This window comes from Canis aureus, chromosome 22 (assembly GCF_053574225.1).
Source record: "Canis aureus isolate CA01 chromosome 22, VMU_Caureus_v.1.0, whole genome shotgun sequence".
NCBI classification, from domain to species: domain Eukaryota; kingdom Metazoa; phylum Chordata; class Mammalia; order Carnivora; family Canidae; genus Canis; species Canis aureus.
The window spans coordinates 14850897-14877773 of record NC_135632.1 but is presented as its reverse complement, the minus strand read 5'-3'; the positions used below and the strand labels follow the sequence as shown (position 1 = coordinate 14877773).

The 26877-nt window shown below is 45.5% G+C and overlaps 1 protein-coding gene and 1 long non-coding RNA gene across 9 annotated transcripts in view; one reads left to right on the top strand and one right to left on the bottom strand.

The window, feature by feature from the left end:
* Positions 1–441: 441 nt before the first annotated feature.
* LOC144293791 (uncharacterized) lies at positions 442–21045 on the top strand. 3 transcript variants are annotated; one of them, XR_013361089.1, is made up of 3 exons: positions 442–846; positions 14349–14551; positions 20763–21045. It is a non-coding gene; the product is annotated as an uncharacterized LOC144293791 (long non-coding RNA). The 3 variants fall into 3 exon arrangements; XR_013361087.1 differs by lacking the exon at positions 20763–21045 and adding an exon at positions 18542–18835; XR_013361088.1 differs by lacking the exon at positions 14349–14551.
* Positions 19845–26877, bottom strand: part of TFDP2 (transcription factor Dp-2) — a 162265-nt gene continuing 155232 nt past the window's right edge. For 5 of the 6 annotated variants that reach the window (XM_077864883.1, XM_077864884.1, XM_077864885.1 and 2 more), the window contains one exon: positions 20031–26743. In XM_077864883.1, coding sequence (XP_077721009.1) covers positions 26560–26743 — 184 coding nt within the window. In that variant the 3' untranslated portion in view covers positions 20031–26559. Of the gene's footprint in view, positions 19918–20030; positions 26744–26877 lie in introns of those variants that run through there. The other variant, XM_077864887.1, reaches the window with a different exon arrangement.

Genomic DNA, 26877 nt, shown 5'->3' with positions numbered 1-26877 from the left:
CTGCCACAATTAAAAAAAATTATATATATATATACATACACACACACACACACACACACACACACATTTTAAAAATAAAATGAAAAAAATTAATCAAGTGTATTGTATTTGTAGGTCCAGGATAATTGTGCATTGGTTTCCTTAGATATCCCGCCTGGTTTATGCTTGGAAGTTTTGTCTACCCTCTCTATGTATTTGTTTTTAAAGATTTTTAAAAATTTATTTGAGCAAGTAAGTGAGAGCAAGAGTACAAGCAGGGGGAGGAGCAGAGGGAGAAGCAGGCTCCCCATCGAGCAGGGAGCCTGACACAGGGCTTGATCCCGAAACCCCAGGATCATGACCTGAGCCAAAGGCAGATGATAAACTGAGCCACTCAGGCACCCCCCTGCCCCCCCACTGTCCATCCTCTTTAATTTTGGTCACTTCGGTGGGTGGCAAATGGACAAATTACAGTAGAGCTTATGTGGTCCCATTTTGTATATATAGGCTTTCTCACTCTTGTTCTGTGTTTTAGTGCCTCTTTTAGGGTTTTCTGTAAAACATACCGTTTAGCTAGATCTTTTATCGTTTGTCCTGTACCTTAAACTGTTGTCCTTTCTCGGTGTGAATTTTCCCCAGGTGTGCAGTGCTGAGATATGAAAAGCTGGTTTGCCCTCTCTGCATAATCCAAACAGGGCCGGACGACCTGTCCCAGAAGGTGTAGCGTGAGGAGGCGCCCCCAGGCTGTCCTGAGAGCCTGCTGGAAGACAGCACTTCAGCTTGGATCCCCCATCATTCACCTCAGATGGAGAGGAAAGCAGACGTGACTGTGAATCCACAGCGACATTAGATTGCTAGAAACCGGAGGTAGGTCCCTCGACTCCCGGGCCGCAGCTCTCTAACTAAAATGACTGCACCACTGCCCTTCTGCACTGAATGGATTAATGAGAAAATGGATAAATGAGAAAATATACACATGGTGCCAACATGCAGATGTTTCTTTTTTTTTTTTTTATAAGATTTATTTATTCATGAGAGACACACACAGAGAGAGAGGTAGAGACACAGGCAGAGGGAGAATCAGGCTCCATGCAGGGAGCCCTATGTGGGACTCGATCCTGGATCCCAGGATCACACCCTGGGCTCACGGCAGACGCTCAACCACTGAACCACCCAGGCGTCCCCACGCAGATTTTCTAAATGTTCCTTTCTGAGGGCTCACCCTCCTTGAGGTTCCAGATGTGCCCGGAGCACTTCCTTCCTGCTAACTGGAAACAGGTGCACATCACTGCAGTCCTGCTGATGGGTTGGAGTGACGGTCACTCAGAGAAGGACGTGGCCAGAGTGGAGCCCGAAGCGTCCTGGGCCTGCCTACAGCCAGTGCAGAAGCCACATGTAGCAGGAGGGGGTCATGACTTTGGGAACCTGAACTGTTCTTCCGCATTGCAATTCTTAATTTCACTTGGCTTTTCTCGTTTCGGTGAAGTGGTCGGGTTGGAACTTCGAGAAGGTGAAACAGAGTTTGCTAAGGAGATTGGTCTTCCAGATCCGTCAGTGCCCGCACCGAAGGGGAGGGGTTTGGAGCAGTGGATCTGCACGTGCTCCTCACCAGGATCACCTCTACATGGGCCAGTGCTTCCGGAGGGGAGAAGCTGTGCACCTCACATCCCAGGGACTACTGTCCCTCATATAAGCTTCTTTAGGCCAATTATGCTACCATGTTTCAAACTTAAAAATGTTTTAGGAATGGAGCGCTGGTTGGTGGGGCATAGGACTCTTGATCTCAGGGTTGTGAGTTCAAGTCCCATGTTGGATATAGAGATTACTTAAATTTTTTTAATCTCAAAAAAAAAAAAACCCACCAAATATCATTTTAGAAATGATATTTGAATTTGCTTTCAGGAAGCTGAAACACAGTCTTTGACCAGTCAGATGTGGCAGGATTTGTCCACTGATGGGACCTGCTTCTTAGAGACAATAAAAAAAAAAAAAAATCACTTGAGGGGCATCTGGGTGGCTCAGTCCATTAAGCATTTGCCTTCAGCTCAAGTCATGATCTTGGGGTCCTGGGATCAAGCCCCAAGTTGGGCTCCCTGCTCAGCAGAGAGTCTCCTTCTCCTTCTGTGCCTCCCCCCACTTCTGCATGCTCTCTCTCTAAGAAAGAAAATCTTTAAAAAAATCACTTGGGAGTCAAGACCAATAAGGATTGGTATTTAAGCATGAAAAACAGGCAGCCTGGGTGGCTCAGCAGTTTAACGCTGCCTTCAGCCCAGGGCGTGATCCTGGAGTCCCGGGAGCAGGTCCCATGTCGGGCTCACTGCATGGAGCCTGCTTCTCCCTCTGCCTGTGTCTCTGCCTCTCTCTCTGTGTCTCTCATGAATAAATAAATAAAAATCTTTAAACAAAATAAACAATATTTGTTTAAAAAAAAAAGTACGAAAAACAGAAACAAAGTAGTTAAGAAACATCCCCTAGATCAGTCTGTTCAAATTATTTGTGTGGCCTTGGGATAAGTCTTAAGGGCCTTCTTGAGAACAAATTGGATTTGACTGGTGACCAACCAGTTAGTGACAGGCTATTAGTTTTGGATCTGTTTGAAGATACGACCACTCTAACCACTTGAATGTGAGTCTCTCTCTGGGATTGGAAGAATTCACAATCCTGCTGATGGCAAGAGACCCCAAGACAACCAGGAAGTTAGGTTGCTTGTTTAGGGGGAACCTGGGGTGGGGCAGAGCCCCTGGGGCCCTCCTGCTGACTCTCATGCTTCCAGGGCTCCTTCTGTCCTGCAGGTCACAGTCCCAGGTCTCTCATGGAGGAGCCAAGGGTGAATGAAATGGTAGGCGTGAGTTGCCATATGTTTTGACACTAGAATTTTTCCTTGTGATCCTTCCCTCTGGGTGGCTGAGAACATTTGGGGGTAGGCTTTGCAGAATTATGTGCACCTTCATGTAAGAGCTCTTCTGAGTTGGGAGTGAATGGAGGTATGTTGAGGGACACTATATGCCAGGGCGGAAGGTAGACAGTGGTTAATTGGAGTGAAACTAAGGGCCAAGGAAGAACCAAAAGGGTATGGCAGGTAGAGAAGCTGACAGATGACCAAAGCTCTTGGGAACACCCTTTTGAGATGATTAATCCCAATTGTACCCATCCCTGATGATCTTTGGGCTAGGCAGGTTTTTGGCCCACATGACCTTCGCCTTCTGATGTCATGCCTGTGGTTATGTTACATCACCTGACAAGAGGGACTCGGCAGATGAAATTAAGGTTATCATCAGTTGACCTTAGGGAGATTTTCCTGGATTATCCAGGGGGCCCAGTGTAATCATGGGAGCCTGAAGCAGAAGTCAGAACCAAAGTAGGACAACCACTGGATGAAGGGAGGGGATCCCTGGGTGGCTCAGGGGTTTAGCGCCTGCCTTCCGCCCAGGGTGTGATCCTGGAGACCAAGGATCGAGTCCCACGTCAGGCTCCCTGCATGGAGCCTGCTTCTCCCTCTGCCTCTCTGTCTCTCATAAATAAATAAATAAAATCTAAAGATGAAGGGGGCCATGTGCAAAATGGGATAAGGAAATGAATCCCAGAAGCTGAATCTTCCCCCAAGCCTACAGAGAAGAACCCAGCCCAGCCAACACTGTGTCCGCAACTTTTTTTTTTTTTTGGCTGCCTTGAATTTTTTCAATCAGTCACTTTTTTTTAATAGGTTTTATTTATTCATGAGAGAGAGAGATAGAGAGAGAGAGAGAGGCAGAGACACAGGCAGAGGGAGAAGCAGGCTCCATGCAGGGAGCCTGACATGGGACTTGATCCCGGGACCCCAGGATCAGGCCCTGGGCTGAAGGCAGGCACTAAACCGCTGAGCCACCCGGGCTGCCCTATCCACAGCCTTTTGAGGCCTTGAGCAGAGAAACTGAAAGAGCTACACTGGGCCCAGACTGCTGGCCACTGAAATGGGAGATAATAAATGAGTATTATCTGAAGCCACTAAATTGGTGGTCATTTGTTACTGCAGCAAATAGAAAGCCAGTATGGTCATTTTCTCAAAGATGATTGTATACTCCACCCCAGTACTTCTCAAACCTAGTATGCATACAATTCATCAAGAGATCCTGTTAAAAATGCATATTCTGGGGACACCTGGGTGGCTCAGCAGTTGAGCGTCTGCCTTTGGCTCAGGGCATGATCCCAGTTCAGGGATTGAGTCCCACATCAGGCTTCCTGTGAGGAGCCTGCTTCTCCCTCTGCCTATGTCTCTGCCTCTCTCTGTGTCTCTCATGAATAATTAAATGAAATCTTAAAAAAAAAAAAAAGAAAGAAAAGCACATTCTGATCCTGCAGTATCTGGAGTGGGGCCCGAGATCTGCATTCTTAAAGCACTTCCGGGCTGCTGCGCCTCTGAGGAATGCATTTGAGCACAAGGCTCCCGTGTACCATGATGGCCAGTGCAGTCCCCGCAATTCAGAGCTGGGAAAAGGAGGGAGAAAATGGGAGTTGCGAGAAGAAATGCCCGGATAGTGATCATGAAGCTGTGAATTAACATCCACGAAGGTTGAGGAGAGGCACCCTGTGTCAGTGGGCCCCTTGCTCTTGCATCTTCAGGGGCTTGACCCACAGCATTGTTACACTAGACTGTTCTGCCCAGCAGGCACAGCCTGGGAACAGATGGGGCATTTTCATGTCCTTTGCTCTTTTCTGCGTCCCTCTGTGAAGACAAGGGCCTGTAGCCATAGGTCCAGCTTCCAAAGGACAGCATGGTGTAGACTTTACTGTTAACAAGGTCTCTGCCAGCGCCCCCTTTCTCCCAACTGATGGGGAAGGTGAGCTTCTAGGTTACCAACTGGAAGATGAAGGAACTCTCCTCATTGGCCAGGAAAACAGTGTGAAGTTGCTATAGTCCTTGGTGAGAAGGGACAGACACATTCATTAACAACAAAGTTTAATGAGCACTCAGTGTCTATCAGTATCATACTAGGAGCTTGGGACATACTGGGGATCGAAATAAGATTCCAGCCTTCATGGAGCTTATAGTCTAGCAATTACAGCCAGGCTATCACTACTTCAAGTAGGCTGAGTGGTGATTGTTCTCACTGCTCTTCTAGGAGAGTGATGATCTCTGGAAGCTACGGGCTGAGGCCAGAGGTTTGATGTGCTTGCCCTCATGCTGTGCTCTCCTGCAGTCCCCAGGTGGGCTGGTCTGGCCTTCAGCCATCATTCAGTAGGTCTGTAGAGTCTCTTTCTGAGGAGATGTGTCCAGATGGATTTTTAAATGATTTTAAATCCAGGACCACTCAGAGGGATGGCAATAACCTATTGCCTAAACACACATGGTCTTTAGGATACTTGACTTTTACTTTAAAGACAAATTTCACAGAGAACCTCCCTCAAAAAATCAATAAAAATGGGTCAACACCTTGTAATATAATAGTGAAACTTGCTAATTTCAGAGATAAAGAGAAAATCCTGAAAGCAGTTCAGGATAAGAGGTGGTCCTTAACCTAAAAAGGTAGAAACATTAGACTGGCAGCAGACCTATCCACAGAGACCTGGGAGGCCAGAAAGGACTGGCATGATGTATTCAAGGTGCTAAATGAGAAAAATATGCAGTCAAGGACACTTTATCCAGCAAGGCCATCATTCAGAATAGAAGGAGAGATAAAGAGTTTCCAGGACAAACAGAAACTAAAAGAATTTGTGATCACTAAACTAGTCCTGCAAGAATTAAAAGGGGATCCTTTGAATAAAGAGAGCCCCAAAGTAACAAAGACCAGAAAGGAAAAGAGACAATATGCAGAAACAGTGACTTTACAGGTAATACAATGGCACTAAATTCATATCTTTCAATAGTTACTCTAGATGTAAATGGACTAAATGCTCCTATCAAAAGGCACAGGGTGTCAGATTGGATAAAAACAAAAACAACAAAACAAGACCTATTGATATGCTGTCTATGAGACTATTTTTATTTTTATTTTTTTTCATGAGAAACACACAGAGAGAGGCAGAGATCTAGGCAGAGGGAGAAGCAGGCTCCCTACAGGGAGCCAATGGGGACTTGATCCTGGAACTCCAGGATCACACCCCTGCACCACAGGCAAATGCTCAACTGCTGAGCCACCCAGGCATCCCGAGATTCATTTTAGACCCAAAGACACTTCCAGATTTAAAGTGAGGGGGTAGAGAACCATTTATCATGCTAATGGACATCAAAGGAAACCTGGAGTAACAATAAGAGATGAAGAACCTGGACTGCAATAAGAGATGAAGAAGGACACTCTATCACAATAAAAGGTTCTATCCAGATCTAACAATTATAAATATTTAGGCTCCTAACTTGGGAGCAGCCAATTTTATAAAATAATTAACAAAATTAAGGAAACACATTGATAATAATACAATAATAGTAGGGGACTTCAACACCCCACTCACTGCAATGGACAGATCATCTAAGCAGAAGATCAACAAGGAAACAAGGGCTTTGAATGACACTGGACCAGATGGACTTCACAAATATATTCAGGACATTTCATCCTAAAGCAACAGAATAGACATTCTTCTCGAGTGCACATGGAACATTTTCCAGAACAGATCACATACTGGGTCACAAATCAGGTCTCAAACAGTACCAAAAGATGGGGATCATTCCCTGCATATTTTCAGACTAATATGCTTTAAAACTTGAACATAATCACTAGAGGAAATTTGTAAGGAACACAAATACATGGAGATTAAATAGATTCCTACTAAGAATGAATGGGTCAACCAGGAAATTAAAGAATTTTTAAAATACATGAAAACAAAACAGTTCAGAACCTTTGGGATGCAGCAAAGGCAATCTAAGAGGGAAGTACATAGCAATACAGGTCTTTCTCAAGAAACAAGAAAGGTCTCAAATATACAACCTAACCTTACACCTGAAGGAGCTGGAGAAAGAACAGCAAAAAAAAAAAAAAAAAAAAAAAAAAGCCTAAATCCAGTAGGAGAATAGAAATAATATTAGAGCAAAAATCAACAGAAATCAAGAACAGATCAAAGAAATCAGGAGCCAGTTCTCTGAAAGAATAAGATGAATACACCTGTAGCCAGACTTATCAAAAAAAGAAAGGACCCAAATAAATAACAAATGAGAGGAGAGCTCACAACACTGAAGAAATACAATTACAAGAGAATATTATGAGCAATATGCCAACAAATTAGGCCATCTGGAAGAAATGCATGCATTCTTAGAAACATAAACGACCAAAACTGAAACAGGAAGAAATAGAAAACCAGAGCAGACCCATTGCCAGCAAAGAAATTGAAGCAGTAATAGAAAATCTCCTAACCAAAGTCCAGGACCAGATGGCTTCCCATCAGAATTCTACCAAACATTTAAAGAATTAATACCTATTTTTCTGAAGCTCTTTCAAAAAATAGAAATGGAAGGTAAACTTCCAAACTCATTCTATGAGGCCAGCATTACCTTGATCCCAAAATTAGACAAACCTCACCAAGAAGGAGAATTATAGACCAATACCCCTGATGCACAGAGATGCAAAACTTCTCACCATGATACTAATAGGATCCAATAATACATTAAAAGGATTATTCATCATGACCAAGTGGGATTTATTCCTGGGCTGCAAGGGTGGTTCAACATTCACAGAAATCAATGTGATACACATTAGTAAAATAAAAGGACAAGAACCATATGATCCTCTCAATCGATGCAGAAAAAGTATTTGACAAAACACAGCATCCTTTCTTGATAAAAACTCTCTGCAGTGTAGGGTTAGAGTGATCATACCTCAATATCATAGAAGCCATATATGTAAAACCCACAGCAAATATAATTCTCAATGGGGAAAAACAGAGCTTTTTCCCCTAAGGTCAAGAACACAGCAGGGATGTCCACTCTCACCACTGTTGTTCAACATAGTACTAGATGGCCTAGCCTCATCAATCAGACAACAAAAAGAAAAGGCATTCAAACTGGCAAAGAAGTAGTCAAACTTTCACTCTTGCAGATGGCATGATACTACTTTATGTAGAAAACCCAGAAGACTCCACCCAAAAATTGCTAGAACTCATACACTAATTCAGCGAAGTGGGCAGGACATAAAAATCAATGCACATCAATCAGCTGCATTTTTATACACTAGCAAGGAGATGGAAGAAACAGAAATCAAGGACTCAATCCCATTTATAATTGCACTGAAAACCAGAAGGTGCCTAGGAATAAATCTAACCAAAGAGGTAAAGGATTTGTACTCTGAAAACTATAGAACACTTATGAAAGAAATTGAGAAAGACACAAAGAAATGGAAAAACATTCCATGCTCATGGATTGGAAAGAATATTGTTAAGATGTCTATGCTACCCAAAGCAATCCACACATTTATTGGAATCTGTATCAAAATATCGACAGCATTTTTCATAGAACTAGAGCAACCCTAAAATTTATACAGAACCACAATAGGCGCCAAACAGCCAAAGCAATTTTCAACAATAGCACAGTTGGAGGTATCACAGTCCCAGGCTTCAAATTATACTACAAAGCTGTAGTAATCAAAACCATGGGGTACCGGCACAAAAACAGACACATAGGTCAATGGAGCAGAATAGAGAGCCCAGAAATAAACCTACAATTACATGGTCAATCTTTGACAAAGGAGGCAAGAATATCCAATGGGAAAAAGATGGTCTCTTCAACAAATGGTGTTGGGAAAACTAACACCTACATGCAAAAGAATGAAACTGGACCTTTTTTTTTTTTTAACACCATACACAAAAATAAATTCAAAATGGTCTTTTATAAGACCATTTGAATGAATTCAAAATACCTAAATGTGAGACAGGAATCCATCAAAATCCTAGAGAACACAGGCGGCAACCTTTGACCTTGGCCACAGCAACTTCTTGCTAGACACGTCTTCAAAGGCAAAGAAAACAAAAGCAAAAATGAACCACTGGGATTCCATCAAGATAAAAAGCTTTTGCACAGCAAAGGAAAGAGTCAACAAAAGTAACTAAAAGACAACCTACAAAATGGGAGAGGATACTTGCAAACATCTATTAGATCAAGGGCTCGTATCCAAAAATCTATAAAGAACTTATTAAACTTAACACCCATAAAACAAATAATCCAATCAAGAAATGGGCAGAAGATATGAATAGACATTTCTCCAAAGACGACATACAAATGGCCAACAGACACATGAAAAAAATGTTCAACATCACTTGGCATCAGGGAAATACAAATCAGAACCACACAGATATTACCTCATGTCAGTCAGAATAGCTAAAAATCAACAAGTCAGGGAACAACAGATATTGGCAGAGAAAAGGGAACCGTCTTGCACTGTTGGTGGGAATGTAAGCTAGTACAGCCACTCTGGAAGACAGTGTGGAGGTTTCTCAGAAAGTTAAAAATAGAGCTACCTTATACCCAGCAATTATGCTAGTAGGTATTTATCCAAAGGATACATAGTGATACGAAGGGGCACGTGGATCCCAATGTTTATAGCAACAGCATCCACAATAGCCAAACTAAGGAAAGAGCCCATATTCCATCACCAGATGAGGGGATGAAGAAGATGTGGTGGAGAGATATATGGATAGATATGTATTATACACCTACACACACGCACTGGAATATTATTCAGCCATCAAAAAAATGAAATTTTTACCATTTGCAACAATGTAGATGGATCTCGAGGGCAATATGTAAGTGAAATAAGTCAGAGAAAGGACAAATACCATAGGATTTCACCCATATGTGGAATTTAAGAAACATAACGGATGAATATAGGGGAAGGGAGAGAAAAATAAGATGAGATCAGAGAAGGAGACAAACCATAACAGACTCTTAACTTTAGGAAACAAACTGAGGGTTGCTGGGGAGGAGGTGGGTGGGGGGACGGGGTCACCAGGTGACGGGCATGAAGGAGGGCACGTGATGTGAGGAGCACCGGGTATTATATGCAACTGCTGAATCACTGAATTCTACCTTTGAAACTAATAATACACTATGTACCTATTTTTTTAATTGGAAAAAAAAAAGATAATATTTACTCTAAGATGGTAAAAGACTATAGAGGAATCTATCAGATCCTTAACAAGTAACCCCAGTGGACAAGGGGAGCCTGGGCAGCAAGTGGGATTTTAAAATCCATATTAATTAGACAAGAATATTGTGATGTGTTGTCGGTCCGTCATCTCAGGAGCTTCCGGGGTCAAATCTGAGACTGGCCTCCAGATGCGGAGGGCAGGGGGAGGGTCAAGGGAGGGGGGCCCCTCCAGGTTGGTAGGCGGCAGGTTTGATACGCAAAGGGGACTTACGTTTAAGGTTCATCCTGGGAAGCAGCAAGAGGAGTGAATCCCACACCTGCGTGCCAGGTGAAGGCTTATGTGGGGGCCTAACTAGGTTTGGGCCCATATTCCCGGCAGGTGTTCTTGGCACCATATCATTATCTCAAGGCTGTATTCTTGCAGCTGCCTCTGGGAGCAGGAAAGGCAAACAGGACCCACATTTCAAGGACGGGGGCAGAGGTAGAGGGGGGCCCGCTCGTGGGTCAATTGGTCATGGCTTTTTTTTGTGTGTGTTTTTTTGCCTGGTTATTTAGGTCTTTTATTTTGTTTTTATTGAAGTTCGATTTGCCAACATGTAGTATAACACCTAGCGCTCATCCCATCAAGTGCCCCCCTCAGTGCCCGTCATGGTCATGGCTTTCCAATGAGCTTCCCCAACATGTTTGTTAGTGTGTTGCAAATATATGAAGCCAAGATATTATGGCTTAAAAATAGTGCAAGGACTCACTGGAAACCTCATTTGTGGTACTTTGACGATCATTTGGATCCTTCAGAGAAGCAGTTATTTTTTTTTAATGTATTTATTCATGAGAGATAGAGAGGCAGAGACCTAGGCAGAGGGAGAAGCAGGCTCCCTGCAGGGAGCTTGATGCAGGACTCAATCCCAGGACCCTGGGATCATGCCCTGAGCCAAAGGCAGACGCTCAACCACTGAGCCACCCAGGCGACCCGAACCAGCCACTTTAAAGAGAGGCTGTCCCAGAAGCTATCCAGGGGAATTTGTTAATGAGCCATCTAGGAGTACGTCTTCTTAGCTGTGACTGTCAGCCCCTTAAGGGCAGTGACTCTGCACTCTGGTGGCCTTTGGTCTCCCTTCACAGATGGTGCCAACTGTCACATTCCAGCATCCAAGGCACCTGCACTTGTCACCTGTTGTACTGACTTCCAGCCACATTACCTTGACCCTAGTTCCTTAGGGATCTTCCTCGGGACTCAACATTATCCAAGGTAGCACCAACCACTCTGACCTTCATAGGATTTTGAAATGCATGTGAGGCAGGGAGGCAGAGTGGAGGCCGCCCGTCCACAGGGCTGGAGCTGAAGGCCGCAAAATGCTCTAACAGCCCAGGGAGCTCTCTAGCTTCTTCCTGGAGCCCACACTGGAAATTCTGGTATTTGGCTCTAGACGTACTATCCCATGAATTCCAGTATTTCAGTTTGATATTAGAAGGTGTGCACAGCACCCCTATCCCCGTGTACCCTGTTTTAATTTGCTGTTTTTTTCTATCCTGTGCAACTGTCCAAACCATCCAGCTCTTAAGACTGGACTTGCCTCCATCGAGACCCGGAGGGCCGACCACCTCCCGCCCCTACCGCCAGCTCTGTGCCAAATGACCGACAACCCGTTTGACCTGGACTTTTTTTTGTATTAAAACTTTTTTTAAAAAATATTTTATTTATTTATTCATGAGAGACACACAGAGAGAGAGGCAGAGACACAGGCAGAGGGAGAAGCAGACTCCATGCAGGGAGCCCGATGTGGGACTCGATCCCGAGACTCCAGGACCACGGCCCGGGCCCAAGGCAGCGCTAAATCACTGAGCCACCCAGGGATGCCCTTAAGCAGTACATTTACCAGGTTTGAAGTCTGCCTCGGAGGGGTTTGGAGCACAGTGTGGAGCTACATGAATTAACCTGACATGCAAAATCGCCAGTTATTTTACCAGCAAAAAAAAAGAGTTTACTGGGAAAGGGCAGAGACTTGCAACCCAGAACAAACAGGTGATGGCAAAACCAAAGAGGAGTGCAGAGAGCAAAGGACAGGAAAAGCTCTTTTATATAGGAAAGGGGGACAGCTGGGAGGGGCTGTTACAAACAAAAAGTCCATTGGCATCAAATGGGAGCTCGCAGGGTACTGGCTTCTGATTGGCTGATTGGGACAGTCTCTCGTTGGTGGGGCTGTTGCTGGGGGGAGGAGGAAATCATTCCTTACCTGTAGTAAAGGATGGTCAAGTGCTACTCACAAGCTGCCTCTCCCACCTGTTGAGTCTGCAATCCCCAGGAGTGGTAGGGCACGAGGACTGCCCCACCTGGCCTCCCAACTCCATTTTTTGGTTAAGATTTTATTTATTTATTTATTCATGAGACACAGGGAGAGAGACAGAGACATAGGCAGAGGGAGAAGCAGGCTTCTTGCAGGGAACCCATGCAGGACTTGATCCCAGGATCCTGGGCTCATGCCCTGAGCTGAAGGCATTCAGCTGCTGAGCCACCCAAGTGTCCTCCAACTCCATTCTAAAGGAGTTTTCTGTTGATTAATTTTCACAACTGTTTAAGTTTAAATCCCTTCTCAGCCCCTTGCTCAAGCTGTTTCTCAGAGTTTGGGTTTGTAAAATAGGACTAAGTACTTGGAATAGTGCCTGGCAATTAGTGCTATATGTCTTAGCTATTTATTATTGTTGGTGTTAAAGATTAGTTATTTGGGAAACAAATCATTTCTCTGTCCCCTCCCGTGCCTCATACTCTGGCCACAGGAATCCTCAACTTGGTTAGGCACATTCCCTACACTCATCACCATGAGCATTTGGAGCTGGTGCCAGCTGGTCAGCTTAGGAGTCTTGTTCAGGGGTTTGTGGCAGTTCCTGGGGGTGGAGAAGCATCCCGACCAGTCAGACTAGGCACTAATTCAACTTACAAACCAATGGCTAAATAAGTTTCTTCCTAAGGGAGGTGCATTCCTGGCCTATTAATACACCCATGGGTGCAGAGGGTAGGAGGAAAACAGGCTTCGTGCTGATCCAGAAGTTTTTATTTCTTTAAATTATTTTTGAGAGAGCACAAGCAGGGGGAGCAGCAGGCAAAGGGAGAGGGACTCCCCTCTTCCAAAGGGAGGCAGATTCCCTGCTGAACAGGGAGCCAGGACTTGGGACTCCATCTCAGGCCCCTGGGATCATGACCTGAGCCGAAGGCAGATACTTAACCAACTGTGCCCCCCAGGAGGCCTTTTTAAATGGGCTTCTGATTGTATGTCCCTGGATTCAGTTCACCTTTTATTTTTAAAGATTTATTTATGAGAGAGAGAGAGTGAGCAAGCACATGCATGTGGGAGGCAAGGGAGGGGCAGGCAGAGAGGGACAGAATCTCATGCAGAATCTGCACTGAGTGGGGAGCACAACTCGGGGCTGGATCCCACAACCCCAAGATCACGACCCAGCCAAAACCAAGAGTGGGACACCCAACAACTGGGGCACTCAGGCGCCCCAGTTCACCTTTTCAACCCGGGATCTCAACAGGACTGTCTTTGAACCTTAGACAGGGGTGGGGGTGAATGTTTGACAAACCTCTCAACTCAGGCTTGGAGCAGTGGCCTGATACCTTGTGTTGGTCCCTCTGGCATTTATGGCTTTTCCCTCCCTGGATGCAAAGATTGGGCACGGAAGGCCCTCTGGAACTCCAGAGTTGAGATCTTTCCTTGGCAAGTGATTTGGTCTCTTCATGACTTTGGGATGGTCACTCACCTTCTCTACTGCTAGGGCTTCTACTGGGAAGATTTTGCAGATAAATTCACATGAGAAGCAGCTGGAAGTATTACAGACTTCTTGATGTAGTTCTTAGTCATCTGTTTTTGACTATATTAAACATTCATTCCCTCCCATGCTCTCTGGCTTCTCTAGGCAAGTGTTCTCTTGTTAACAGCTGCCCACACTTAGATATGGAAAAATCCAGTGGCTGCTGGCTAGAACAAGCGTGTTAACAGCAGCAAGCAGACAACTAGCTAGTAAACGACTGGGGGAGGGGGAATGAAACAGCTGTTTCAGTTTTGAAACACAGACCTTACTGGCTTGGACTTATCAAAGGTATGTCACCCCCATATTTCTATAGTCTCTTCCTGGTCGATAGCAAACAAACTACTAATCTTTCTGGGCGAGAAAAAAGGATCTGTACTCAGGGGCCCAGATTGGTTGGAAAAGCAGTAGGGTTGGTGGGCAAGTGCTAGAAAGGATGAGGCTAGAAGTCTCTAGGATCCAGAGGTCCAGAGGTGGGTGACTAAGTTCTGATGTCTCCTCACACTTCCTCCCTAGGAGTCAACAGCACTTTTTCTGCTTAGATCAGCTTATTGCTACTACTACCCAATTGCTTCCAGAGCCAGGCAAATGCCTCACCTTTGCGACTTTTCACACTTCTCTGTCCTCTCCTCTTGACTCAATCCAGCAGAAGTAATAGGGTGGGAAGAGGCCAGTTTTTCAAATGTACCCAGGCTTTAGCCAGATCATCTGTACCAAAGGTGAGAACATTATTTGTTTATTCAAAACTAACCAAAAGGTCAGCATACTTTGGAAGAGTGCGTAAGTCACTTTTTTATTCATTCATTCAAGACCAGGGGCCTATTATTATATATCAGGTGTTATACCAGGCCTTGAATTTACAAAGATGAAAGAATCCATGTATAATAACAAACGAGTTCCTGATTATAGGTTACTGTTAGAGAACTTCTAATTTCTGAGATAAAAGATTTTCATTGGTCTCCCTCACACTGACAGTGAAGCTCGAGTACTCTCCAAGTGGGATGGGCACTGGCTTACGATTCCTAAGCTTATGAGCAGCAGTGACCTTCCCCCCTCCTCTCCCAAGCAAGTGTTCCAGCCACGGAGGTCCTTCAGGACATCCCCAACCACCCACAGTGTCTGTGTGCTGCGGGAAGAGGGGCACGTGCACACGTATACACACAGGAGCTCATAGGAAGGAGGATGAGAGGTCAGGGTGTGTGAAGCACACTCCCTGTTTTCCCCTACTAAGGGTTTCTCTCTTCACTTAAAACTATGCCAAGAAAGTTAACAGATTGTCAAATGCACAGTGTGTTCTAATACTGCTTATTGAACATGACAAAGTCCTACAGAAAATTTGGAATTTTGTTATAGGATTATGCCTAGGAATTATTTTATGGGATTTGGACTGTGGATTTATCTATACATATATATGCAAAAAAAAATATCAACTAAGATTTCTCAAATGGCAGCTCTTCCAAGATCATCAAATGAATGGATTGTTAATGGTTTGTCTCGTCAATTCATTAGTTTATACCCAACGAGACTTTTTTTCTTAAAGATTTTATTTACTTATTCCTGAGAGACACACAGAGAGAGGCAGAGACATAGGCAGAGGGAGAAGCAGGATCCTCGCAGGGATCCTGATGTGGGACTCAATCCCAGGACTCCAGGATCATTCCCTGAGCCAAAGGCAGGGATCCTGATGTGGGACTCAATCCAGGGGCTCCAGGATCAACTGTTGAGCCACCCAAGCGTCCCCCCAACAAGACTTTAAATCAGGGACTCCTAATGCCGCAATTGGTAATGCGGAGTCTTGCAACAAAACCCTCAACACAGCAGAGCAACACAAAGGAGACTGTGCTTCTGTTTACCACCTGCTGCAGCTGGAGCTGCAGTTTCCATCCCCGCCCTTCCCACCTGGCGGGACAAACAGTGCAGATTGCTGACAGGCCATTGCCCTCCAGCGCCTCTATGGTCGATGGCTGATGACAGATGGGGGTTGCAGGCAGTCTTTCATTTCTAGGCTCTTTCTGCTCGTGGTACGTCAGTTGGGGAAGGTCATCAAAAAGACGTGAGGGCCAGTTGACCCATGAGTTGGTCCCTCCCTCCCGTGTCCTCGGAATGGGGCTTCTGCTTGCCTTTCCTGTTCCCAGAGGCCGCTCCAAGTTCACAGCCTTGCTGGAGTTGAGAACACCTGCACGGTGTACGTGACTAAACCCAGTTAAGGCCTCTTTATGACCTTTCAAGATTTGGCGAGTGGTGCGGGATCCATTCATCTTGCCGCCACCCAAGACAAGTCTTTAGTGTGAGTCCCCTCTGCTTCCTAAAGCCGCTGCCGTCTCCCAACCTGGAGTGGCCTCCCTCCTTCTTCACCCTCCCCCTGCCCTCCAGCTGTGGGTGTGTTTCAGATTCCACCTGGAAAGCCCCTGAGGTTGTCACCAACAGTATCTCCCCACACTTTCGCCCATCACTTTCTGTGTCTGTCCTTTGTCATGATGGCTGGAGGGGCCCCAGCCTGTCCTAGCAGGCACCTACCTCCCTGGCCAAACCCCAACCCTGCAACTTGCTCATATTTTTGCCCTCCAGGCTCTGAGAGATCATTCAGAAGGGATTGAGGATGGGGAAGAGATGAGGGGAGGGTGGGATGAACTCTCCTTAGCAAGCTTCTTTCTTTCTTTGGCCAGGCCTGTCTCTAACCTGTACAATCAATGTACAGACAAGTTTTCTGGAACAAGCCCAACAGCGAGGTAACAGCTGCCCTTGCAGTCGTGATCCTTGACCAAGAGGTTTTAGAAATGTGTTTTTTGAGAAACTGTTTCTGGAAGCCCTGGGGCTGGTGTTGTCCATTAACAAGCACTGTGTCTCCGAAGACTCTTTCTGTCGAGGTCTACACCATTGAAAACAGGTGAGGAGGCCAGAGACGTAGGACCTTTTAACGTGCCTGCCATCCCCATCCTGCTGCCAAGGTCTGAGTCAACACCGGAGTAAAAGTAGGCAGCCTCTCCTGCTCTGCCCTGGCTTGTCTGTTTGAAGAACGTAGGGATGAGAGGAATATTAATCCCCCTTAGGAAATGTGGTTTGAAGACCTGCATCTCTTTACATGCCTTTAATCTGACTTTCAAGAGGGTGTACTGGGATCATGTTTGGTTCTTATTCTTTTTTTTTTTTTAAGATTTATTTATTTATTTATGATAGACATAAAGAGAGAGAGAGAGAGAGAGAGAGAGAGGCAGAGACACAGGAGGACGGAGAAGTAGGCTCCATGCCGGGAGCCCGACGCGGGACTTGATCCTGGGACTCCAGGATCGTGCCCTGGACCAAAGGCAGGCACCAAACCACTGAACCCCCAAGGGATCCCCCTGGTTCTTATTCTTAAAAGCAATTTCCAGAAGTATTTATCAAAAAAACAATCTTGTCATTCTTATTCACATCTTTAACTGTGAATAGTGATTTATAAACTGAATTTCGATAAAACTGGAGCAAACTGTCAACTCATCTTTTAGATGATCAGAGATACGCTGGAGCCCTTCATGCACAACCACCACTTTGCTCTGTGGGAAAAGGCTTGGTCTCTACTTTAGGGACACATCACAAAAGCAGATGCTACCCAGATGTTTTAAAAACACATCCTGTAAAAGCACTTTTTGTTGTGTTCAGATCGAAGATCCGATACAAATCTTCAGTCACTGGAGGTTTAAAAAGAAGTTTATCTATTAGCAGGGCCTGAAAATAATCCTCGTGGACACTGCACCTGTTAGGACTATCATTTTATTTTTTTATTTTTTAATTTTTTTTATTTTTTAGGGACTATCATTTTTGAGCTTCAGTGTACATTCTTCTCAAAATTTCTAATTGAGTTCTGGCTTTGGGGAGCCATGACCAAGTGCTAGGGTATGAAAGAAGAAAACAAATCTCCCAGCCCTAGTATGGTAGGCCTCTCGAGTAAAGCAGGAGACAAGCACGTGAGAAAGAAGTGAGTGGGTGGTGGTCACTGTGCCCCACCCAATCGGTGTCAGAAAGTGATTTGCAGGCAAGTGAGAAAGTGGTTATGACAAATTCTTTGCATTAAGTGGGATCGGTTTCACCCACTCTGATACTGGTCTTCCTTCACCAACAGTGCGTTTTATACTCTGAGATTTCCTGAAACAAGTTTTAGCAAGGAGCTGGAAAGGTCTCTCAGCAGGAAGGTCTAGCTGGCAGCGTTCAGGGAGCTCCCAGGCATTTGGCGATTGCCCACAGGAAGACCAGATGTAGGCCTCCTGCCGGGTAAGAGAGCTGGGAAGGCTGGTGGTGTCTTTGGGTGTAAGCAGCAGCAAGGCGAGCTAGTGCTCAAATAAGAGGCAAAAATGGAAGGCGTAGGGAACTACAGAAGCAGTTCATCTGTCAGAAGGAATGGAAAAAAAATAGCTTCTAGGAATATGAATCTAAAAGGACAAGTTGAGGAGCACCTGGGGGGCTCAGTTGGTTAAACATGTGCCTCCGGCTCAGGTCATGATCCAGGGTCCTGGGATGAAGCTCTGCATCTAGCTTCCCTGCTCAGTGGGGACCTTGCTTCTCCCTCTCCTTCCTGCTCCTGCTCTCTCTCAAATAAATACATAAAGTCTTCAAAAATAAATAAATAAATAAATAAATAAATAAATAAATAAATAAATAAATAGATAAGTTGTCAGATAGGTTCTATCTCCCGTTGGTTGAAGCGATCTTTTCTTGCTGCTTTATTCTCTCAGGTAGGCCCACCTCATCAAAAACCAGGGTTTTGAAGTAAACAACTGGAGTCTGCAGACATCTTCCCTGGTCAGCCGTGTGCCCAGGGCTGCGTTGATGGCTACCAACGACACTCCCGACAGTCCTTCACAACATCCACATGGCTGCAAGAGCTAAAGCGCTTTCTTAGGGCCAAATGATCCAGTGGTTACAGCTATAGGTCCTTGGACACATTAACCAACTGGCTCTGCCACTAGGGGGTGGAGAAGAGGAGCAGAGGGCACACTGGCTTGGTCTTACCACGCCAGTAAATCCCTGGGACAAAGAGCTGGGCACTGGCTCCCCACTTCCACACTGGGTGTTCCAGCCCACCACCGTCACATACTCGGCCTACTGAACCTGGGTGAGGATCTTTACAGGAAGAGACCTTCCTTTCTGGGCAGTAACATTCAGGCGAGTGCTTCCTTCACGTTTCCTGGGGTCTCCTCAAGCCCTGGCCCACGGGGGGTGGGGGGGGGGAGGGTGGGCAATGGCCTCCAAATTGCTCTCAACCCTTCTGTACCTTCTTCCCGTCCACGTGCCCATGAAGTCCTCTGCTTAGCTTGTTGGCACACAGGAGACAGCCGTTACCGAGAGCTCCTGCCTCTCCCCGAAGGAGGCAAAAATTGCTTGAACAGGTGCTGAGGGGCTTTGGTCTCCGAAGCTGGGAACCGTGAAGCTCTGCCCGGGGCCTGGGGGTATTTGGTACTCATCACTGCAGCTCTTCTGGCTGCTGCTGGTTTGGAGTAAAGAGAGGTTAAGAAAACATCTTCTCTAAAAATCTGTATTCAGGTCATTTCTGGGACTGTAAGGTCATTATTCTTTATGCTACAATCTTCTCCAGTGACCTTAAGATGATGTAGAATCGTAGATCTGTAACATAGAAAACCTTTTACAACTTTAAAAAAAAAAGATTTTATTCATTTATTCATGAGAGACAGAAAGGCAGAGACACAGGCAGAGGGAGAGGCAGGCTCCCTGCGGGTGGGCCGATGTGGGACTCGATCCCTGGATCCGGGATCACCCCCTGGGCTGAAGGCAGATGCTCAACCGCTGAGCCACCCAGGGATCCTCCCCAGAAAACCCTTTAAACATCTGACCCATAACCCTCATGGGGGGACAGGTGGCATGCCTGTGTTGGAGGGTACTCTGGGACCACCTGGATAGTGGGGGAAGCAGGATGGGGCGAAGGGGAAGCTGAGCCATGATCGTTGTGGGAGGAGCTGCCCAGGAGGAATTCTGAAGTTGAGACGGTACTTCAGATACCCCAAATTGGAGCAAGGAGGCTGGGCTTTTGTACCTTCACTGGCTGCATGTGGACGTAGCTGTGGGAAAGGTAGTTCTCTTCCGAGGGCAATTCCTGGGGGACACGGAGAGGGGAGGGAGTGTCCCGGTCCTGAAGGAGGGAGGGCGGGTGGCATGCCACAGTACCCACTGGCCCCCCGTCAGCCCACTAATAATGACAGACCAACATTATTTAAATTATTTATTTTTTCTATAGTACATCTCATTCAAATCATAGAATAGTCTGATCCATTTTTTTTTTCTCAAGCACAACTTAACTCATCTCAGATGTTTTTTCTTCCCTTCCTTCTTTTAATCTTACAGGATGGATAAAGATACACTTTAATGGACAAAAACCATCACTCAAGAGTTTATTAAAAATACAATTTCCCAGGGCCCACTCCCAGAGCTTCGGAGTGTCTGGGGTCAGTCCTAGGGAGGCAAAAAGTTAAAACTCTCATTAATTCTGCTGCAGGTGGTCTTGAACCATCCTTAGAGGAACACTGCTCAGGACTTGACTATTATCTATTGGAAGCAATTTCAGGAAATCCAGGAATAATTAAGTATACAGAAATAGCTCTTCTATAAAATTTCCATATAAAAATAACGGTATTTATTTACAAAGTCTGAGATGCTATAAAATAATACATCATATTAGGTTAGGTACTTCAATCTAATAAAGTCTACATTAGGCAAGTCAGATGTGGTGTCTGCATCTTCCCCTCGCTTCTCCTGTTTAAACTGCTTAAAGCATGTGGCACCACAACGTTTCCTTCATGCAGAAAAAAAAAACAGACCTAGATTTTCTGGAAATAAAACCCAACAGCACATGATTAGAGTAAAGCATCTCCAAATGAAAAGGTGAATGAACTTGTGATTTGGGCTCACAGCCTTTTTTTTTTTTTTTTTTTTTTTGTCTAGAAGTCAAGTGTGGTGGTGGCAAACGAAATCTCTCAAGGAACTCACAGTACTGAACCATGGTCATCAGAGCTCAGGCCACTGAGCAGCCTGCCCCAGTTACTAGTTCTATTTTCAGGACCCCGAAAGGTAGCACCTGCCATCGTACTACAAGGAGAAACAGAACTGCAATGTGCTCAAAGAAGTCTTTTAGCAGAAAAATATCTGGATCTTCGGACTTTTTAGTATGCGAAAAACACTGACCCCAGTCAAGAATAAGCAAAATAAAACATTAGGCCATTTGTTACTAGGTGGTGCCTGACATGCTGAAGATGACGTGTAAGTGACAACATGGTGAGTTTGAAGTGACAAAGGGTTTTAAACCCCAAACATGATCTGGGGAAGTTTCCTTGTTGTGTTGAGAGGCACGGACAGGAACAAGCTAATGTGGTACAGAAGGATCCAGTGGGAACTCAACCTCTCAACCTCCTACCGGTGACCAACATAAACATGTAGGATGGTCTTTCCTCAGGGAGGAATGAATTTCTTCCCAGGTGTGATGACTAAACCTGGGGTCTTCCAAGTCGAGAAGCCCAAAGCTGACACCACAACCTCATGCTGGGGACTCACGGGTGGAGTCCCGCTTTTGCTCAACTGTTAAGCACTTGGTGCGACAGAGGACTGATAGTAATCCAAAGCTGTCTGAAGGACGGTGGTGAGGGTGTGGTTTGCAGGAGGCCAAGTGGCCCTCACGGGAGGAAGAATTCTGGGTTGTGGTGCAGGCTCTGCCAGACAGGCTGAGGGATGTTAGGCCAAGCTCTCAGCTTGTTTCTCAACAAATGGGGTAGAAGAGATGTTCCCTTCCATTCTGAGACCCTCGGGGGAGGATGGGGGAGGATGGGGGGAGTCCTGTCCCTTCCATCTACACTGGCTTCCGATGCAGCTCTAAGCAGGGAGGCCAAGTCCAGTCGGCTGAATGCAAGGGTCAGGAGAGCATGCAGTTCTAGAGCCCTTTTTGCAAAGTAAAGGTTGTAGAAGGATGACTCAGGGTTTTACCTGGACTGAGAGAACAGCTGCAGAGAATGCATGTAAGAAACAATGCACTTCCTGCAGTCTCGTCGCAAGCGGACATCTGCTACCACCATTTAAGCTTTCATACTTGTCACAGATGCCCAGGGCACAACTGGAGGGTCACAGTTTCGTGCCCCCCACTTTTCCTTCTTTAGCATAGTGTGAATGTAGGTGTGTGGGGGGAAACTGGATCTCAAAGGTTACGTAAGCCTACCTGTTTGGAGCGAATTCCTGAGGAATGTTGTCATTTATGTGGGCGTTTAGTTTGAATTTTTCTTAAAAAGATCTTAAGCAAACATCAGCCTTTTCCCTTTTGAGTAATAGTGTGGCTTCAGTGTAAGTTAAATCAGCTGAAGACTGTACCGACTGTGATTCAGAGGGCAAGGAGGCACATTTCTGAGGCCGACAGTGTGGTGTAGGCCTCGGGCACACGGCTGGGGGTCCCCCATCAGTACACACTTATGACCATCAGGGCCTAGGGCCCACTGCCCTGGGCCACGGAGACAGGGAGCCTATTTGTGAAAATATCCCGGGAAGTCTTTAGCTCCACTTAAAGCCTACCCACACGTAGAGTAAAAGGTTATCTTTTATGTATCTAATACAAAAAGTAGATCTTTATGTATCCAACAACTTGAAAAACTAGAAGAAAAACACCTAGAAAAGTGATTACTTTTTTATGGTATAGGTTCCACTGCAGAGTGATGAAATGAATAATGAGACAACGTCATGGGTTAGAGTTAGAATTTTCTCTTGGTTCATGGATACTGTTGGCAGCTAAATTTTTCCTTTAAATCTTAAAAGTTCCTTAACAGATCCCACCCAAAATCTATGTTTAACACCGGAACGGTGTGACCTTTGGAATTTAGTAGCGAATCCAAGTGCTTATTATGGGGATAGTGTGGAAAGAAGGTATAGAGATGTCAGTCTTTTAACTGACTCAGGACAAATGTCACTTTCTTAGGGGGAGGCCTTCCCTGGCCGGCCTAGCCAAAGTCACCTTTCCCCCCCACTGTCTTATTACCCCATCATTTTTCCCTTAGCACTAATCACTCTCAATGTTTTCTGTTCTGTATTCACTCAAATACCTACTGAAGGATTAAATTGTTACATTCACTGTCCAACACCCACTGCGTACTTAACCACTAGGAAGGCACAATCTTAACGTCTACGTCCCAGATTGGTTTGGGGAGAAACACTCCTTTCATATGACTGAGGACAGGGAGCGGGAAGTGGGATAGGTATTTAAAGGGCCCTTAAAGTCAATCACTGATAAAGCTAAACAGACCTCTCTCTCCCTCTCTCTCTCTCTCTCTGTGGTTACGAAACAGCTTTGGCAGCTCCCTTCCTTTGTAACCTTGCCTCCAAGAACATCCACCGCCACTATGTTCTGACTGTCCCAGGGCCTAAGTTACATCTACACTTGGAGCAACTTTGCTGTCTCTGTGACCCAAGTAGCCAAAAAAGAGCTGTGGTCTAGCAGACAGCCCAGTGACAAACGTCTGCACGGCGAAAGCGGACCACTCCTTTGTGAAACCTCTCCATCTTAATTATCTGATAGGAGCTAATTTGCATTTGAGGACGGACCCTGGCTTTATTTTTCAAGTATGGCAAGGGGACAGTTACCACTGTAAATTCCGCCAACGATGGGAGTTACCCTCTTTTGTCCTGGTAAAACGGCAGAAACTCCCCACCATTTCTATAAAGAATTAAACTGCAGGGAACAAGACACGTGGTCATTGTCAAGTTTTCCAGGGACGGTGCCCATCACTGAGGTGAGGAATCACCGCGTTGGCATCTCCTTTCCTGCCCCTTCCACAACGTCCTCCGTGATCATAAGGCACAATTCAGATCAGCACTTGCCAAAGCTGTTCCCACCCCCTTGCCAGCACACAAAAAGACTAAGCAAATGAGAAAGATTCATGGTGGGAAGGGTGAAGGGAAGCTTGGGCAGGTGCCGGGGTGCCTCACACACTGCCATGGACTCTGAAAGTGCTGGCCTCCCCACGTAACGGTCAGTGTGGCAGGTCTGGTGCCCCCTGTGCATGTGCTAATGGGAGCAGGAATTTACCGGCCCGATGACATCATGCACTTAAAAGGGTAATAGCTGAGCTGACCCTTGAGGAGGAAAAAGGCCTCTCGAACTCCCCAAAAAGCAGAGTGTGACTGGCACCTTCTGGGAGGGGTGTCTGTGCACACACACGTGTGTATGCATGTGTGCATGTGACCCCAAGGGCTACTCCTATAAGGAATCCTGGATATCGTAATCATAATTTCCCAACATTTTGTTATTTTGATTTCTATATAGAATTGTGACTGAGTATTGAACTTAAAAAAAAAATCTGTTTAGGGGAGATATACAAGAATAGAAGAATTTATCTTTCTAAACATCTCAACTTAGCTTTCTGCTCAGGTAAGGCTTGACACCAGCGAGATGTCCTGGTGACCACAGTGCGCCTCCAACAGATGTCTTCAGCAGTAACCCAAACCCTTTACTGAGGGGTGGAGGCCACTTTCCACCAAACACCACACACGAACGGCTGAGATGGCCAATGATGGGGCACCAATTATGTGAAGAGTCTTTGGTTGCTTTAAAAAAACAAAAACAAAAACAAAAAACCCCAAACCGGCATTTTATCAGTTTAAAACACTACAGCAGCAGCAGCAGAGAGAGAGAGAGAGAGAGAGAACTAGAGCTCCAGCAAGGACTTTGCTATGTGGTGCAGGAATGGTTATGCTGAATTACCTGCAGAAATGTTGATGTACAGGTCTTGGAACCTGCATAAAATATTGTGAAGACTACAGAGTCAGCTGTGACCCCTGGGCTCTCCAGGCCCCGGCTGGCCCTCGAGTACAGGGATACGGGTAGTTAAGGTTGGAGTCAGTAAAGGAGGGGGCCGTTTGGAAGGGAACCAGTTTTATCCAACTGTGTAGCTGATGCTCTTCGAGTCGGAAGTGTCTCGGAAGCCCTCGGGGCCCTGCTGCAGCCTCTGCACTATTTCGGACTCCTGTCACCCACCAGCCTCAGAGGTGTGTCCAGAACTCAGGCGGAGACAGAAGTCTCTAGAACTGCCTCGATCTCTCTGCTCCCCTGACCACTCTGAGTCTGCACTATGGCTTATTGGGACAGAATGAGTGTTGTCTCCAAGGAACCTCAGTTAAAGCTGTGTGTTCTTGTGTATTAGTTTTCATGGCCTTAGTAAAAATTTTAGGTCAGCCAAATCTTTCCTCTCCAGCTCACTGTAAGCAGAGTGGAAGAACTTTAAAAAGGCATCAGAAGGCATCCGTACCCCACCCCCCACCATGGGTTTAGAAAAGAACCGATTTGGGACAAGCTTAGTGTTGCGCCCAAAGGTGCTGGATGCATAATCTAGAGGCAAATCCAAAGGATTCGAGTCAAAGAGTTATTTTCCATTACTATTTGCTCCTTCTCAAGGCCTTAATGTGATAGATCGGGGCCTGGCCATGCCGGCCGATGTCCTCACACTGCCCTGTTCAGAGGGCCAGGAGCTGTGAACGCCCCAGGGCAGTACGCCCAGTGGCATCTTTGGCTATGAAACAACATACTGTATACTGCACTACCACAAATCCAGTCATTTGGAGTGATCAACATTTTTCTGTGTTTCTATGAAACAATTAATATCGGGTTAGTTTGAAATGCAATTTACCCAGGAATAAACCCAATGAGGTAATTTTGAGTAATGAAAATGTACAAAAGGTGACGTGTACAGGAAAACGTTGCTGTTCGTATTCTTGAAAGAGACTTTTCTTTTAAGACAAAAGTAATGACATTTGGTTCATTTTCACAAATTGCACAGAGTGAAATCATACAAGTACTGGAGGGAGCTATAAGCAAGCAATTCGGTCATAGGAATTGGTTTCTTTGTTTTGTTTCAAATGAAAAAGCTATATGAAATGCATAGCTTTGATTAAAACTATAGATACAATTTCCTTCTCTGTAAAACTCCAGATTTAGAATGCTGGCAAAGGCAGTGCTGGCAAAGTATTTAATGCACGTGGAAATGCTATTCTATATTTGGCTTCCAGAAGTAGCCCTAGAAAATTCTATGCACCAATGCATTGGCTAATAATGATCATCTCAGTTTTACTATAAATTATTCTAAATGTCACTTAAGTACTTAAGAATTAGCGCTTGCTCCTTTCTAGAAGCCGTCTAAGGCAGCTGATGCGTAAAGCACCTCAACTAGACTTTCAACTAGTTCAGCAGTTCAGTCTGTGCTCCTTAGACCACAAGGATTGCCGTCTACATCCCTCACTGTACAACTCGTCCCCGCTGGGATCCTTTCGCGTTCACTTCTGCTTGTAAAAAGCAGCCCAGTCGAGGAAGAGAGACACGACGAACATGAAGTCAAGGACTGTTTGTTACAGCAATCCTGATCCTAAGGACGGTTACAGGGGTGCGGGGGGACACAAAGATCCCACCTCGTGGGAGATAAATGAGCTTCATTCATGCTGCCAATTCTTTAGGGCCTATCCCCTCCATCACCTCAGAAAACCGCTTTGTCTGCGGTGTGATCCATTGCTCCCTTGGTCAGAGTTTTCATTCACGCTAGGTTAACTTTCATCTCAATCATCTCAGCCTTCCTATCATTTGCTTATTGTGTTTCCCTAGTTTTCACTGAACACACAGTGCAAACAAAGGCAAAGACTGAAGCAATCATTTTAAAAACAAGAGCTCACACTAAAAACACACATGAGCATCAAATATTAAAACGTGGGTTTTCTCCTGTCTTTATTCTGGGGAGGAGGAATCCTCCTCGTCATCTTCCTCATCTTCGTCGTTGAACGAACAGGGGGTCTCGCCTCGTGACTCAGAGCAGTGAGAGGCTGCACTGCTGGACTGGTGACTGTTTGGGGCAAGGAACTGCCCAGTTGCTAAGGCCACTTCAGCATCCAAGCACAACCCTTGGTTTACACTAGCGAATAATTAAAAACACACAAGCTCATTAATGTGGCAAATCTTTCAAGCTTTGTAAAATGTCGGAATAAAAACATGGGAGAGGAGGTGCCACTGGGGAGCTCTGCCAAAATGTGCTCAAGACCTGGGCCA